The sequence below is a fragment of the Erinaceus europaeus genome, chromosome 15, assembly GCF_950295315.1.
Source record: "Erinaceus europaeus chromosome 15, mEriEur2.1, whole genome shotgun sequence".
Classification (NCBI taxonomy): domain Eukaryota; kingdom Metazoa; phylum Chordata; class Mammalia; order Eulipotyphla; family Erinaceidae; genus Erinaceus; species Erinaceus europaeus.
This window is the reverse complement of record NC_080176.1, coordinates 27673258-27689365: the sequence shown is the minus strand read 5'-3', so window position 1 is coordinate 27689365 and position 16108 is coordinate 27673258. Positions and strand designations below refer to the sequence as shown.

At 59.0% G+C, this 16108-nt stretch overlaps 3 protein-coding genes across 12 annotated transcripts in view; 1 reads left to right on the top strand and 2 right to left on the bottom strand.

Annotated features, from left to right (window-relative positions):
- The window catches only part of LOC103108952 (NADPH--cytochrome P450 reductase), a 39809-nt gene extending 36674 nt beyond the window's left edge, over positions 1-3135 (top strand). Inside the window, exons 4-12 of the mRNA XM_060172323.1 lie at positions 8-155; positions 673-789; positions 880-998; positions 1437-1618; positions 1693-1842; positions 1922-2192; positions 2270-2415; positions 2503-2588; positions 2689-3135. Coding sequence (XP_060028306.1) covers positions 8-155; positions 673-789; positions 880-998; positions 1437-1618; positions 1693-1842; positions 1922-2192; positions 2270-2415; positions 2503-2588; positions 2689-2833 — 1364 coding nt within the window. The 3' untranslated portion in view covers positions 2834-3135. The remainder of the gene's footprint in view (positions 1-7; positions 156-672; positions 790-879; positions 999-1436; positions 1619-1692; positions 1843-1921; positions 2193-2269; positions 2416-2502; positions 2589-2688) is intronic.
- Positions 3136-3201: 66 nt separating this feature from the next.
- Positions 3202-8194, bottom strand: TMEM120A (transmembrane protein 120A). Its single transcript, XM_007517949.3, has 12 exons — positions 8004-8194; positions 6638-6756; positions 6323-6439; positions 4667-4726; positions 4428-4523; positions 4237-4326; positions 4071-4136; positions 3922-3983; positions 3744-3836; positions 3599-3663; positions 3451-3519; positions 3202-3371 (listed from the first exon to the last, which is right to left on the bottom strand). Exons 1-12 carry the CDS (start codon positions 8082-8084, stop codon positions 3258-3260), a joined length of 1032 nt encoding a protein of 343 aa, XP_007518011.1. The 5' UTR covers positions 8085-8194; the 3' UTR covers positions 3202-3257.
- Positions 8195-8923: 729 nt separating this feature from the next.
- Positions 8924-16108, bottom strand: part of STYXL1 (serine/threonine/tyrosine interacting like 1) — a 37876-nt gene continuing 30691 nt past the window's right edge. For 7 of the 10 annotated variants that reach the window (XM_060173473.1, XM_060173475.1, XM_060173472.1 and 4 more), the window contains 3 exons: positions 11719-11816; positions 10477-10589; positions 8924-9174 (listed from right to left, as the gene is read on the bottom strand). In XM_060173473.1, the coding sequence (XP_060029456.1) occupies positions 9043-9174; positions 10477-10589; positions 11719-11816 (343 nt within the window). In that variant the 3' untranslated portion in view covers positions 8924-9042. The other 3 variants (XM_060173476.1, XM_060173477.1, XM_060173479.1) reach the window with 3 other exon arrangements.

Genomic DNA, 16108 nt, shown 5'->3' with positions numbered 1-16108 from the left:
GGGGGGGGGGGGGCATCGGACATAGCCCCCGGCCTCACTGCCTCCCCCACCTCCAGCATCCGCCAATACGAGCTGGCAGTGCACACCGACGTGGACACTGCCAAGGTTTACACGGGCGAGATGGGCCGTCTGAAGAGCTACGAAAACCAGAAGCCGTGAGTGTCGGCCTTGGGCCCCACAGGAGGGGGGTCCCCTCTCCTTGCCCGGATATGGACACAGACACCTGCTTCCAGCCTCACTGCACAGAGGCCCTCTGGGCCCCCTCCCAGCAGCCCTTGCTCAGCGGGTGTGGGCATGGGCCCTAGGTCTCAAGCTGACTTTGGCCTGGGGACTCACCTCCTTGGAGCCTGGCCCCTTCTGTCAGGGGGGCAGTGGGGGTACCTCCTGAGCCTGGGCCTCCTCTGCCCTCAGCCCACCTGGGCACAGAGCACGGGGCTCCCAGGTCAGGCCCTGCCCCCATCTCCCTGTCCCCATTGGGGGGACTGTTTGAGTTATTCCACCCACTTGGTGGGGAGCACAGCCTTGGGTGGGGCTGGAGGATCCAGTGAGAGGCTTCCTCTCAAGTGTGAGGATCCGCAGCCTCTGGTCTGAGTTGTGTGAACCCAGAAGGTCCTGTGAGGGTGGGAGTGAGGCCGAAGGCTGGCCCAGCTTCAAGCTGCCCTACTCCCCCAGCCCCTACGATGCCAAGAACCCGTTCCTGGCCGCAGTCACCACCAACCGGAAGCTGAACCAGGGCAGCGAACGCCACCTCATGCACCTAGAACTGGACATCTCCGACTCCAAGATCAGGTACCCCCCCACACACACCCCCACCCCACCCCAGGGTCCATCGAAGAGCCACACACCTTCCTCCTGAGCCCCGTGCCCCCCTTCCCGCAGGTATGAATCTGGGGACCATGTTGCTGTGTATCCCGCCAACGACTCCACACTGGTCAACCAGATTGGCGAGATCCTGGGGGCTGACCTGGACATCGTCATGTCCCTCAACAACCTCGATGGTGAGTCCCCAAGCTCAGGACGCCCCTTGTTCCCCAGCTGCAAATGGGGGGGTGGTGGTGGGAGTAGCTGCAGGTCTGCCCCCCCCCCAGACAGTCAGCACCTCTGCCCACCCCAGGCCTGTCCCCTCTGCCACATGCACTGGAGGAGCTTAGAGCAAGGCTCCCCCGGGCCTGGGCCTCCCCGTCCTGCTCCACATCCAAATGCCTGTCACCCTGTCATGACTGTGCAAACCCGAGCTCTGGGGGCGGGGGGGGGGGGGGGGTTGTGTGTGTGGCAGGTTGCTGCACCAAGCAAGGAGCCCCCTACCCTGGGGGCCGTGCTGACTGAGAAAGGCCCACACACTGACATCTGGGAGCCCGGGGTCCCAGTGGAGTAGGGGGACAGCAAGCACCAGGATGCCCGCAGGCCCAGCTCAGCCTCCACCCCCACCCCCACAGAGGAGTCCAACAAGAAGCACCCATTCCCCTGCCCCACCTCCTACCGCACGGCGCTCACCTACTACCTGGACATCACCAACCCGCCACGCACCAATGTGCTGTACGAGCTAGCCCAGTACGCGGCCCAGCCCGCCGAGCAGGAGCAGCTGCGCAAGATGGCCTCATCCTCGGGCGAGGGCAAGGTGGGTGCCCGGCCCCGGCCCCTCCACCCCCCAGCCTCCGGGCCTGGCCCCCACTCACCAACCCCTCCCCGCAGGAGCTGTACCTGAGCTGGGTGGTGGAGGCCCGCCGCCACATCCTGGCCATCCTGCAGGACTACCCGTCGCTGCGGCCGCCCATCGACCACCTGTGTGAGCTGCTGCCCCGCCTGCAGGCGCGATACTACTCCATCGCCTCGTCCTCCAAGGTGGGGGTTCGGCCCCTCGGGCTGCCCGGACCCGGTGCCCCGCTCTCGGCCAGGCCTCACTGCCCCCTCTGCCCCCCAGGTGCACCCCAGCTCCGTGCACATCTGCGCCGTGGCTGTGGAGTATGAGACCAAGGCCGGCCGCCTCAACAAAGGCGTGGCCACCAGCTGGCTGCGCACCAAGGAGCCTGCCGGGGAGAACGGGTGCCGGGCGCTGGTGCCTATGTTCGTGCGCAAGTCCCAGTTCCGCCTGCCCTTTAAGGCCACCACGCCCGTCATCATGGTGGGCCCCGGCACTGGGGTGGCCCCCTTCATAGGCTTCATCCAGGAGCGCGCCTGGCTGCAGCAGCAAGGTGAGCCTGGGATCTGGGTGTGTGTGTAGGGTGCGGCTAGGGGACCCTCCTCACACCTCGCCGCCCACCCTCCGCAGGCAAGGAGGTGGGCGAGACGCTGCTGTACTATGGCTGCCGGCGTTCAGACGAGGACTATCTGTACCGCGAGGAGCTGGAGCGCTTCCACCAGGAGGGCGCCCTCACCCAGCTCAACGTGGCCTTCTCACGGGAGCAGCCCCAGAAGGTGGGGCGGGCAGCCACCCTGGAGGGGGTGAGGGTGGGGGGCAGCGGGGTGGGGGCAGCCCGGCTCAGGCTCCCCGGCACCCTCCAGGTCTACGTGCAGCACTTGCTCAAGAGGGACAAGGAACACCTGTGGAAACTGATCCACGACCAGGGCGCCCACATCTACGTCTGCGGGTGAGGGGCACAGGGTGCAGGGCTGGGGGAGTTGCCCGAGGATACGCTGCCCTCCGGGGGGCCCATCAGGCCCCCAGTACCACCCCCGTCCTGCCCACAGGGATGCTCGGAACATGGCTAAGGACGTGCAGAACGCCTTCTACAACATCGTGGAGGAGCTGGGCACCATGGAGCACGCACAGGCTGTGGACTACGTCAAGAAGCTCATGACAAAGGGCCGCTACTCCCTGGACGTGTGGAGCTAGACCACCCCGCAGCCCCGACCGCCCGCCCACCCAGTCAATCTCCTCACTCCCTTCACCGGCCTCCTGGCTGGTGTCCGCTGGGTCTGGCATCGGAGCAAGCCCAGTGACAGGACTGCTCCGGGCCCAGAGGAGCCCCCGGAACCTGCCCCGGGGACCGTGGCCGAGGGTGGCCGGGCCACGCAGCCTCACCGCAAGGGCTTTCTGCTCACCGGGCTGGGGCCTGGCCCCACCACGTGATTTTCAATGAGTGTAAATAATTTTAAATATCCCCCAGCCCTTGGAATAAAGGTGTGTTTTCTGTATCTGCCCCGTGTCCGGTCATTGTGCTCAGACCCCCTCCCCCTCGCAAGAACACACAGAGCTCAAGCCCCTCCGTGCGTCCCCTTTATTGAAGCCCCCTCAGGGCGGGCAGCGTGGGCGGGGCTCACTCGCTCTTGCTCCCCGGCCGCCGGCTGTGGGATTTCTGGTGCAGCACGCGAAGGGTGGTGAAGAAGTTGCCGAGGAAGAGGAGGAGGAAGGGGAAGCCGCACATGAGCACCTGCAGGAGGGGGGGAGCCAGTTGGGAATGGGGGGGCCCAGGTTCCAGCCACCCTCCAATGGGTGGGGGGAGCCCTCACCTGCCACTCCTTGCACTCAGGGTCCCGGGCCAAGTTGAAGAGCGTCAGCGCATTAAAAAGCTGCCAGAACTAGGGGGGGATGGCTGGTCACAGAAGGGCCCAGACTTTGGGTCATCTTGGGGGGGGACAAGGCCACAGGTGGACTCACGTGTCCAAAGAACAGGAAGGGCAGCAGGAAGGTGAGGCCACGCCACATCCAGGACTGGAAGCCCTCTGGGGTGGGGGGGGGGATGCAGGCTAGTGAGCCTCGAGGGGCAGGAGGGCCGGGAGGGGTATCCTGGGACCCCACTCACCCACGGTGAGGTCCATGGTGTGCCTCTCACCCAGGGCCCGCAGGCGGTAGAGGCAGCCGCTCTGGTAGTAGTACTGCAAGAACTGCACGAAACCTGGGGCGGTGACACGGCAGCCTGGGTGTAGACCTCCCCCCCCCCCAAACACCTTCCCCCCAACAAGGCGGGGCCCTGGACTCACTCTGGTACATAGAGAAGGACAGGAACTGGTTCCGGAACCTCTGGTACATGAGGCCGTCGGGCCTGAGACAGAGCAGAGGGGGTGTGAGGTGGGGGTGCCTCCTCCCTGCCCCGCCCCCAGCCAGGTCCCGGGAACCCCAAGCCACTCACCAGGTCAGCATGACGCCCGACAGGAAGGTGGACACGTAGTGATGCATCACCCACCAGCCTTTGATCCTGCGGCAGGAAGCCCGTCACACCTGGCCCCTCAGCACCCAGGCTGGGGGGGGCTGAAATGGGCAGAGGCCAGCCCCCCCCCATGCCCCCACCCACCCACCGGGAGCCGTTGTTGATGAGGATGCTTTCGCGGATGGTCAGGGTGCAGTAGTACCAGACCAGCAGGAAGTTGAAGGTGGCGTCTGTCACCCTGGGGCCAGAGTGGACAGAAGGTGGGTAAGTGGGTGGGTAGGTGGCGGGAGCCAGGAAGGGGGGCATGGGGGGCAGCCCAATGGGTCTCCGGGACCCCACCTGGAGTTGAGGAGGAAGCGGCAGGTGAAGGAGATGAGGATGAGGATGATGGTGAGGTAGAGCTTAAACTTCTCATACTCGTCTTTGTAGGCAAACCTGGGGGGTGCGGTGCAGATGGGCGGGTTGAGTGGGGAGCCTGGCAGAGCCCCCACTGCCCACACACACTTCAGGGGGAGCAAGCCAAGCCCCCAGCTCAATGAGAGGAGGCTGGGAACATGCACTCTCACATGCACACGCACTTAGCCTGCTTGCTGAGGAGAGTCACGTTCACGTTGCCCAGGACCAGGCTCAGGTACAACCTGGGGGGGTGAAGGGGGGCCGGACAGGACCGGTCAAGAGAGGTCAAGGAGACAGGCGGGGCTGGGTTCCGGCCTTGGGGTGCTACAAGCCACCTCCCTGGGAAATGCCAAGGCTCAGCTCTCTCCCTGCCTGTAGCCCCTCCCTCCCAGTCTCCCCACCCAGAGCACCCCACGGCAGGCTGGCTCCCCCCACCCAGGGAACTGTGCCTACCTCCCAGCCCTGTGGCCCTGGGTCACCTCCCCCACACCACACCCCTGCCTACTCCAAGGACCTGCAGCAGAGTCCACACCGGACCCTCCTCCCAGTCCAGAAGGGCCTGACTCTGGGACTCGGGCTATACCTTGACACCCCCCCAGTACCAGGCTTCCCCACAGAAGGACGCCCATCATCACTGCCCCCCAGCCCTCCTGGGTCCCTGAGCCACGTGTGTGTGTGTGTGTGTGTCCTCACACAGCACCCCTTTCACCCCAACCCTCCTCACACACTGTCAGGCCCACCAACCCTGCTCCCAGAAGCTCAGCTGAGCAAGTGACAGTGAGGGGCTGCAGCGGGTCAGGGACTGGCCTGAAGCTGCAGAAGTCTCAAGGCACCTTGGGGCACCCCCACGCCGGCCTGCCGTGGCCTCACCTAGCCCCCCTCCTCATGCTCCACTGCCCCCCCGCCTCTCCACATCTTCCTCCTGGCTGGCACAAGCCGAAAGCCCCGTGCCTGGTCCTTCCCACCTCCCAGGATCCCCCCACAGCTAGCACCCCTCTCCTGCTCACCCTCGGTCCACCCTTGCAGGAGCCGCCCTGCACCCCTCACACTAAGTTCCAGCCCCCAGTCTCTCCTCTCAAAGCCAGGCAGCTGTGAAGTCAGAGCCAGGTCCTGGCTCTCCTGACACCCTGATACCAGTGTCCTCACCCCCATATCCCCTTCCTGCTGGCATCTCACCCTAGGCCATATGGAGGCTGAGGCCTCGCCTTCCTGCCCAGCCTTCTGGGAGAAGCGCTCCCCAGATGTCTGCTGGCATGGGGGTCTCTGTTGATGACACTCCGAAAAATAATAAACACCAGGGTTCTGCCCCACCCCACCCCCGCACCATCTTCCTTGCTGCCTGCGGCTGCCTGGCCTGCACCCCGACCGGTGCCTCTGGCTGGCCTTCTCCAGGGCCCAAGACACCTGTGTGGCCTGGCTCCCTCTGGCTCCTGAGTGACCTCTCACCCCAAGTCCTGTAACAGCTGCCGTCCTGTCCTTCCCGAAACCTCACTCCTCTACACACCAGGAGACTGGCTTTTGCCTCCCAGACTGGACTTGGGCCTCGGGCCTCACTGTCCCACCTGTGCCAAGTTCCGTCTTGCATCTGCCACCAAGCAGCCATCACGGTGAGCAGTCACTCATTCAGGGGGCCTCCCCCAAGTTAGAGCTGTGTCCTGACTATTCAGCCCAGAGAGGGGACAGGGGCCATTTTCTGAGTGGTGGCCAATCAGAGCAGACTTGTGGAGCTGGGGACACAGCTTAAAAGCCTCTCATGCCTGAGGCTCCAAAGGCCCCAGGTTCAATGCCCTGCAGCACCGTAAGGCAGAGCTGAGCAGCGCTCTGAGTAAAAGACTCACCCGTTCTTCTTGGGCAGAAAAGACTCCATGTCGAAGAAGAGGCTCTGGCGCTCCTTGATCTGGTTCTCCAGTTCTCGTGCAGCCTCCTCCGCCCCCGACGAGAGGCTGGGTTTGCATCTACGGGGGCCACAGAAGCCAGAGTCAGAAGGGCACTCCCAGCACCCTCCCCATCTGACACCCTCGGGCCAGGAGGGAAAACTGAACCCAGAGGGGACACTCAGAGAAGCCAGCTGTCCCAACCACAACACCAGCTGTGCCAGGGACACCAGGAGGGGACGTGGAGGAGATGTGGAGGGGGCCCGCAGGGGTCCTAACTTCCTGAGGACGAGGGCCAGCTCCTGGAGCCGCTTCTTCTGCCGAGTGATGGAGCTGGTACAGTTGCTCTGCAGCTTGGTCAGCTCCTCCAGCTTCAGGCGGTATAGCCGGTGGGTCTCCTAGGGGCCGGGTGGGGGGAGGGCACAGGCTAGTTTGGGGGACATAAAGCCAGACGCTGCTGGGCTGCCGGCTGCTTCTCAGGACGGGTCAGACAGGACACAGACAGGATGTGCTGCACGGGCCTGGCCTCCAAGGCCACTATCCCTACACAACAGACAAGGAGACGGGGCTCCTCTTGCAGGACTGGAAGCCCCTAGGCCCCCGACTCCCAGAAGCAGGCCTGCTCCCTGAAGATGTCCTCTTCTCCACACATCCCAAGCTATCCCCATGCCTCCCAGTCCCACCTTGAGTCCCTGTCCTTCCAAACTGAGCCTGCACACCTCCACCCACCTGTTGCCCTGAATGGGGTGGGGGTCCAGGGGTGGGCTTGAAGCCTTCTGCTCTGCCACACCCAGGTCTTCCTCCCAGGTGGCAAGTCAGCTTCAGCCCTCCGCCCTCCTGCTCAGAGGCCTGCCCTTCTCCTCTCCCTCCCCCACCACCTTTGGCCCAAGTCTCCCTGAGCACTTTGCCCTGGGGGGTGAGTACCGACCAGCAGCAGCCCGGAGCCTGGGCAAGGGCCAGTGTGGGCAAGGCTGGCAGGGCAGAGGCCCGGCCTTGGGGGAGAGTGCTGAAGGCAGCGGGCCAGACTGGAGCGGGGCCGTGGATGGGCTAGGCCTGTGCCCGCCGCTGCCCCCAGCCACCCGGCCACCCTGCTGGCCGGCTTCTCTGTTGAGGAAGAGCCACCGCGCCCCCAGAGCCTCCCAGAGCCTGGTGTGCTCCCCCAGGACAGAGCCGAGTTCACACAGCTGGCTCCTGCGAGCACCCTCCCGGGTCACCCGCCCTGGTCGGGGCAGCCCCCGGCCCTGCAGGCCCTGCCTCCCACTTGGGGGGCCCTGAGGTGACTGCCCTTCACCCCGGGCGCCTGCAGGCTGCTGATGCCACCCAGGGTGGGCCTCCCGGGCACGTCTGCCGAGTGACCGACCCAGGCTGTCTTGGTGGCCCCACTCTGCGGCCACAGGCCGGGCAGCGCGGGGCGGGGCGGGGCGGGGCCGGCAGGGTCGGGGCTCCGGGTGGCGGGGACGTGGTGGGACCCTGGGGGAGGCGTGTCTACCTTTGGGGCTGAGAGCTCTGGCGTCCGGCTGAGGCCAGGCCTCCCTCGCCGCCCTGGGGACGCGCTCCCGGGCTCCCAGAGTCTCGGACCCCGATCCCAGGGCCCTGCGACCCTTGACCTCCGAGCCGGTGTCGCCGGGCCCGCAGGGGCGCTCACCTGCGTGCTCTGGAAGTCCTGCTGCAGCTCCTCCCAGTCCCGCAGGCAGTCGCCCAGCGGGCCCGGGGGCGGAGGGTGCATGGCTGCGGGACACGCGCGGCCCGAGCCCGGAGTGGACAGCGCGCAGCCCCCGCCGCTCCGCTGCCTCCCGCCCGGCGCCCTCCAGCCCGGCCGGCCGCTTCCGGGCTCGCGGGCTGCGTCCCCCAATAGGAGGCGGCCCGGAGCCCCAGCGCGCAGGCCACGCCTCCCATACCGGCCAATCAGCACCCAGAGGTGGGGCCTGCGATAGGGCCGCTAGCCCCGGCGGGATCCAGCTCCGGGTCCCACCTGTCCTGCGGGCGGCCGCAGTGACACCAGCCTCTGACACCTTCTGTCCTTGGGGGGCCCCTGCCAGTCTCCCTGCGCTCTGCACCGCCTCCGAGTTGAGCTGCCCGCAGACAGGCCGGTCCCCATGGCCCAGGCTCTGCCCTGGCTGGTGGCGGGGGCACCAACCTACGGCCCCTCCGCCCCTCTGCCACCTGGGTGGGTGACAAGGAGGCATCTGCTGGCTGACCACAGGCGGACACCCACTCTGGACCCCGGGGTTCTTGCGTGGGTGCTGCAGTGGGTGACCGGGAGAACACCCTCCAGGCCCAAAGGGTCTCTAGAAAGCTCAAGGGCCCCAGGGCTGGACAGTTCTGTGATCTGCAGAGACCAGGCCAAGACTGGGTCAGGTAGGCTTGGGGGGGGGGGGGCGGGGGTCCCTCTTCCCACAATGCCCTCCAGGAAGCCCCCAGAAGGTCCAGGTCAGGAAGGGCACTGGGGCAGGCTCAGGAGTGCAGTGCTAGGAACCTGGCTCTCCCATGTCTGAGCAGAGGATACCTGCCACGGGCCAGGAGGGACAGACCTAGGAAGAACCACAGCGGAGGCGGACAGGAGGCTTCTGGCAGCAAAGGCTTTTTTTTTTTTTCTAGACCAAGCTGGTTACACACCCCTGCCCCTCCTCATAAGAGCAGCCCTCAAAGGAGGCTCTTGGAGACCAGAGCTGGACCACAGAAAGTCAGTAGCGTGGGTTTGAGATGTCCGTGACAATGTCCCCGAGGACAATCTTCTCCCACTGCGACAGCTGCGCCACCAAGTTCCGACTGAGACACATGTTGTTCTGGCACTTCAAGACATAGTCCCAGGACCTCTGTGAAGGCAGGGAGGGAAAGCAGATGTCAAGGTAGATCAGAGCCAACTGGGGCAGGGTGACAGGGACAGAAGGTCAGCAAAGTGGCTGAGGGGCTGGACACTGAAGCAGCAGGTCCCGGAACTGCCAGAAAGACAAAAAGTCAAAGGCAGCTTCTGTGTATTCTCACTTCTGTGTGGAGGGTGGGGGAGTACTGGGTGTGCCTCTGAGTACTAGGTGCACTGTCATGTGGGTGCAGAAGGACTGAGCTCTGGTCCTTCTGCACCCACAAAGACAGAGCAGAAGCATCTGGAGTCTCCCCCTGTAACAGGGCAGCAGTGCTTCTCTGCACCTGTCAGCTCGTCTCACACAGGCTGCTACTCTGTGGTTATGCGCAGACCACTGTGCAGCACACAGACACTACATTTGGTTTATCTGTTCACCTGAGTTCCTACTACAAAATGAAGTGGGGGTGGAGGGTACATCCATATATATGCATGTTGCCATGTGCAAAGACCAGGGTTCAAGCCCCTGGTGCCCTGCTGTGGAGGCAGGGGACTTCACAGGTGGTGGAGCAGTGCTACAAGTGTCTCTGTCCACCCTGTTTCTCTCTGGCAAAAAAACAAAGAAAAAAGGGGGAAAACAGCCTCTAGGAATAGTGACATCATGCAGGCATGGAGGCCCAGAGAGAATCCTGGTGGCAAAATAACAGTAATAATAAAATAAAGAAATCATGGCCAGGTGGTGGTGCACCTGGTTGAGTGAACATGTTATAATGTGCAAGGACCCGGGTTTAAACTGCCAGCCTCCACCTGCAGAGGGAAAGCTTTGCAAGTGATGAAGCAGTGCTGCAGGTGTCTGTCTATCTCTCTCCCTATTACCTCCTTCCCTCTCAATCTCAGGCTGCCTCCATCCAATAAATAAAGATACTAATTAAAATAAAGAAGTCGTGGTGATTACAGTACAGGGGGACTAAGGTTAATGACCCTGCACATATACACAGCTGTAACCCAGGAGCATGCTGGGCCAACATCCAGGGTCACTAGCAGTGGGGTCTGGTTAGGCAACCTCCCCCCCACATACACACTGGGGTTCAGGGGCTTCCTGGCAGAGGTCTCTTGAGTCCTGCTCTTCTCAAAGGTAAAGGAGGATTTTTTTAAAAAAAGATTTGTTTATTTGAGAGAGAAAGGTGAGAAGGTTGGAAGAGAACCAGAGCATCACTGCCACATGCGATGGCAGGTTGGACCCAGAGGTCCCCTCCCTCCCTCCCAGGGCTAGCTCTGCCGCCTCCCCACTTCCTGAAGGGGACCAGGAGACACACACCTTCAAGGTCTGCTCCCTCGAGTGCATGAGGAAGGCCACCACAATGGCGCTGCTGCGGCTGATGCCCTGTGTGGAAAAGACCAGGATGACAGAGCCGAGCTCCAGGTGGATTTCTGTGGTAGGAAGGGGGAGGAGGGTGTCACGCATGGCAGGCCCTCTTCCCCAGGGTCTAGGTCCCCGTGGGATGGCCAGCTTTGGCAGGTCCCAGGCCAGCCATGTGCCAGCTCTGAGACCCTGTTTTGTCGCCGGCCAGTGGGAAGCCTGGGATTGGCTGATGGTCCCCTCTACCCAGCTCAGGCTTCCAGCCCCCAGAAGGTTTGCCTCCAGGTGATCTTCCTGGGTGGGAATGAGGGGCTGGATCCCCAAGGGCACCTGGATGCTGGCAGAGGCAGCACGGCCACGGCCTGGGGCCGTCACTCACTGGCCCTAGGGGCCTGGGCCTGTTATCCAAGCCACAGCACCCCCTCAGCAGGCGGGTGCGGCAGACTGCTTAGTCCAGGGGTGGCTTGAGCAACAGCCCCAGAGGCCAGGAGACAGCATGGTGGGGTGGAGGTGGGGATCCTTAGATCCTTAGCCAGCACACTCTGCGACAGGACCAGAGAGAAAAGATCTTTTCTATGGATGAGATAAGATCTTATCTTTGTGTGAAGTGAGGCCAGCCTTGCTAAGTATTGGTAGAAAAAGCACAGATGATGGACAGCTACAGAGGGCCAGCATATGTCAGATACCCCCTGCAGGGATCAGAGTGGGTCATAGGGCTCTGCCGCCCCTCAGGGGAACACTTGGGAAGTCTGAAGCTCAGCTCATCGAGGGGAGGGAGAGTCCAGTTCCTGAGCAGAGGAGGGTGTGTCTGGGCCAAAATTCCATTCTCGGCCCTGAGGGGGGAGGGGGACAAAGGAGCAAGTTGGTGTCAAGCCTGCAGTCCTGGCCAGGCCCTGGCTTTCCACAGAGATCTTGTTCCCTGGGGGTGACTGCAACCCCACCCCCCCTCCATGAGGTCAGCTGTACTCAGGAGGGAATGGTGGGCACTGGGCCTCCCTGTGGGGGAAGGGGATCACCAGGAAATCAGAGCTGGAAGGGGCCCCCCAGACTTCCTTCCATCTCACCCCTGCCCGTGGATCGGACAGGAGGACAGGATGAGAAAGTTCCCCCAGGTCCCACACCAGAGCAGGCCTACACTCCAATTTCATGGTGGGTGCAGGGAGGCCTGGTGGAGGTTATGGGGGGGACCATGATCCTTACCAAGGAAGTGACAGGCATGCCGCAGGAAGGGGAGGATGTTGGCTTCCGGGGAATCCTGTATCCGGATGTGCAGCAGTCTGTCAGCATCGCCTTCAAAACTAAATGGAAGAGATCTTTGTAGGACTTTCTACTAGTTCAGAGACATTCCCCTCTGTGGCTAGGCCACCCTGCACACACCTGAACATTCAGGTTAAAGGGGCTTCCCTCTAGCTTTACTTTGCTAAGAGGTTTTTTTTTTTTTTTTGCCTCCAGGGTTATTGCTGGGGCTCGGTGCCTGCACTAGAAATCCACTGCTCCTGTAGGCTATTTTTTCCCTTTTGTTGCCCTTGTTATTATTGTTGTTATTGATGTCCTAGATGGATAGGACAGAGAGAGGAGGGGAAGGGGGGGTGGAGGGCTGCGGGGGGTAGGAAGGTGGGTTGTTGGTGGTGGAGACAGACACCTGCAGACCTGTTCACCCCCTGTGAAGCGACTCCCCTGCAGGTGGGGAGCCAGGGGCTCAAACCAGGATCCTTACGCCAGTCCTTGCACTTTGCACCATGTGTGCTTAACCTGCTATGCTACCACCCAACTCCCCCCGCCTTTCTTCTTTTAAATGGAAGCATCTAAGGGTATAGATTTACCCTGTAAGCACAGGTTAGCTGCATTTCACAAGCTTTTTTTTTTTTTTTTTTTTTTTGCCTTTAGGGTTATCTCCGGGACTTGGTGCCAGCACTATGAATCCACTGCTCCTGGAGGCCATTTTTTTTTTTCCATTTTATTGGACAGGACAGAGTGAAATTGAGAAGGGAAGGGGGAGAAAAAAAGAGGGAGAATAAGATAGATACCTGCAGACCTGCTTCACTGCTCGTGAAGCAACCTCCCTGCAGGTAGAAAGCCAGAGCTCAAACCCGGATCCTTGAGCAGGTCCTTGTGCTTCATACTATGTGCAATTAACAGGGTGCACCACCTCCCGGCCCCAACGTCCTTCTTTCTTTTGGGCATGTTCAGCTCTGGCTTATGGTGGTGCTGGAACTTCAGAGCCTCAGGCAGGAATCTTTGCCTCACCACTAGGTGAGCTTCCCGACCCCCATTTCCCAAGTCCACAAATGTCGTATTTTCATTTCCATCCAGCTGAAGATACTTCATGGTTTCCACTGTGAGTGCTTTGATCCACAAGCTATTTAGAAGTTTAGTTCTGGGACCAGGCTGTGGTGCACTTGGCTAAGCACTCACATTACATTGCGCAAGGACCCGGGTTCAAGCCCCAGGTCCTGCAGGGGGAAAGCTTCTCGAGTGGTGAAACAGGGCTGCAGGTGTCTCTCTGTCTCTCTCCCTCTCTATCTCCCCCTCCTGTTCTCAATTTCTGTCTCTATCCAATAATAAATAATTTTTTAAAGAATTTATTTATTCACTAGAAAGGAGGGAGAGAAAGAATCAGGTATTGCTCTGGTACATATGCTGCCTGGGATTGAACTTGGGACCTCATGGTCAAGAATCCTGTGCTTTATCCACTGCGCCACCTTCTGGACCATATAAATTTTTTTTTAAATTTAGTTCTGAGTGTCTAGGGATTTTTAAGTTATATTTATTATTTTCGGTCTTTGAGGGGTTTTACCGCTCCAAGTTGACTTTTCAGGCAGGCAGAGATAAAGACAAAGAGAGACAGAGACAACACAGCACCAAAGCTTCATTGTAAGCAGTGGGGACTAGGCTTGAACCTGGGATGTGCACAGCACAGCGGGTCTACTATCCAGGGGCCTTATTTTGCCGCCCATCTGTATGTGTATGTGGATGATTTTTAGTTCTTAGTTCTTTTCATATGTGTTTTTTTATATTTATTTTACCTTTTGTTGCCCTTGTTGTAGTTACTGTTATTGATGTGGTTGTTGTTGGATAGGACAGAGAGAAATGAAGAGAGAAGGGGGAGAAAAAAAATAGACACCGGCAAATCTGCTTCACCGCCTGTGAAGTGACTCCCCTGTAGGTGGGGAGCCGGGGGCTCAAACCGGGAACCTTATGCCGGACCTTGCGCTTTGCACCACGTACACTTAACCCACTGTGCTACCACCCAACTCCCCTATATTTTTTAATATTTATTTATTTTCCCTTTTGTCGCCCTTGTAGTTATTATTGTTGGTAATGGTGTGGTTGTTGGATAGGACAGAAAGAAATGGAGAGAGGAGGGGAAGACAAAGACAGGGAGAGAGAAAGATACCTACAGACCTGCTTCACCACTTGTGAAGCAACTCCCCTGCAGGTGGGGAGCCAAGGGCTTGAACTGGGATCCTTATGCTGGTTCTTGCACTTCACACCACGTGCACTTAACCCACTGCACTATCACCCAACTCCCTCTTTTAATATACTTTATTATTTTCTTTTAATACCAGAGCAGTGCTCAGCTCTGGTTTGTAGTGGTGTGGGGAACTGAACCTGGGAATTGGGAGCCTCAGACATAAGAATCTCTTTTGCATAACCATTAGGATATCTACCCCCCACCCTTTTCTGTTAAGATTTTATTGGATAGACACAGAAATCAAGAGGGAAGGGGGGAGAGAGACAGAGACCATAAGGCAGTGCCAGGGACTGAACCTCCAACCTCTGGTGTCTTGGGCATGCAAGCTGGTCCTCTGGCAGTCTAAACTCTCCCCCAGCACTCCCAGTGGCTTGGGTAGCTTGAGTCCTTCAAGAAATGTGTTCACTTAATCTGAAATTTCTAAGCGTACTGGCAAAAAGTCTTCCCAACGACTTAAGCAGGCTGTTGCGATCACGGTAGAGTCACACACAGTTATAAGATACAGAGAACAGAGAGGGGCCGGGTGGTGGCACTGCACCTGATCGAGTGCACATAATACAATGTACAAGGAACCAGGTTTAAGACTCCAGGCCCCCCCTGCAGGGGGAAAGCTTTGCAAGTGGTAAAGCAGGGCTGCAGGTGTCTCTCTACTTCTCTCTCCCCTCTTGATATCTGGCTGTCTCTATCCAGTAAATAGAGATAATAAAAAAATATTCTCTAAAAAAAATAGGGGGCCAGGCATAGTGCAGTGGGTTAAGGGCACATGGCACAAAGCACAGGGACTAAAGTAAGGATCCCGGTTCGAGTCCCTGGCTCCCCACCTGCAGGTGTTATCACCAGTGGTGAAGCAGGTCTGCAGGTGTCTATCTTTCTCTCCCCCTCTATGTCTTTGCCTCCTCTTTCAATTTCTCTGTCATATCCAACAACAACAGCAATGGCAACAATAACATAAACACAAGGGCAACAACTGGGGCAAAATGGGAAAAAAAATGGCCTTTAGGAGCAGTGGATTTGTAGTACAGGCACCAAACCCCAAAGATAACCCGAGGCAAAAAAAAAAAATACAGAACAGACATGCCCGCTCCTTTCCACAGACCATGATTCCAAGCTACATCAGTTACTTTCTCCTTTTTTAAAAAAATATTTATTTATTTATTCCCTTTTTTGTTGTCCTTGTTTTATTGTTGTAGTTATTACTGTTGTCGTTGTTGTTGGATAGGACAGAGAGAAATGGAGAGAAGAGGGGAAGACAGAGAGGGGGAGAGAAAGACAGACACCTGCAGACCTGCTTCACTGCTTGTGAAGAGACTCCCCTGCAGGTGGGGAGCCAGGGCTCGAACTGGGATCTTTACAGCAGTCCTTGCGCTTTGCGCCACCTGTGCTTAACCCGCTAAGCTACAGCCCGACTCCCAGTTACTTTCTCCTTTAATCAATCCTGTTTTTAAACCAAGGAAGGAAAGTATTTCCTATTTAGTGACAGAATTATCTTCTTTAGTGATCTGATTCCTTCTAGAGATTCAGATTCCCACGTGGGATCCTTTTCCTTTTACAACACTCATGTCTTTTTTTTTTTTTTTCTTATTTATTCCCTTTTGTTGTCCTTTTTTGTTGTTGTAGTTATTGATGTCGTCGTTGGATAGGACAGAGAGAAATGGAGAGGAGGGGAAGACAGAGAGGGGGAGAGAAAGATAGACACCTGCAGACCTGCTTCACCACCTGCAAAGTGACTCCCCTGCAGGTGGGGAGCTCGAAGAGGATCCTTAAGCCGGTCCTTGTGCTTCATGCCACTTGCGCTTAACCCGCTGCGCTACCGCCCAGCCCTTTTTCTTGCCACCAGGGTTTTGCTGGGGCTTCATGGCACCTGAGTGATTCCACCATTCCTGACAGTGGTTTTTTGTTTGTTTGTTTGCTTGCTTCTAGGTTATCGCTGGGGCTCTGTGCCAGCACTACAGATTCACTGCTTCTGTGGCCATGTTTTCTATTTTACTGGGTAGAACAGAAATAAATTGAGAGAGGAGAGAGAGATAGAGGAGAGAGAAAGAGAGACACCTGCAGACCTGCTTGCTTCACTGCTCGTGAGGCACGCCCCCTGCAGGTGGGGAGCGAAGTTGGAAC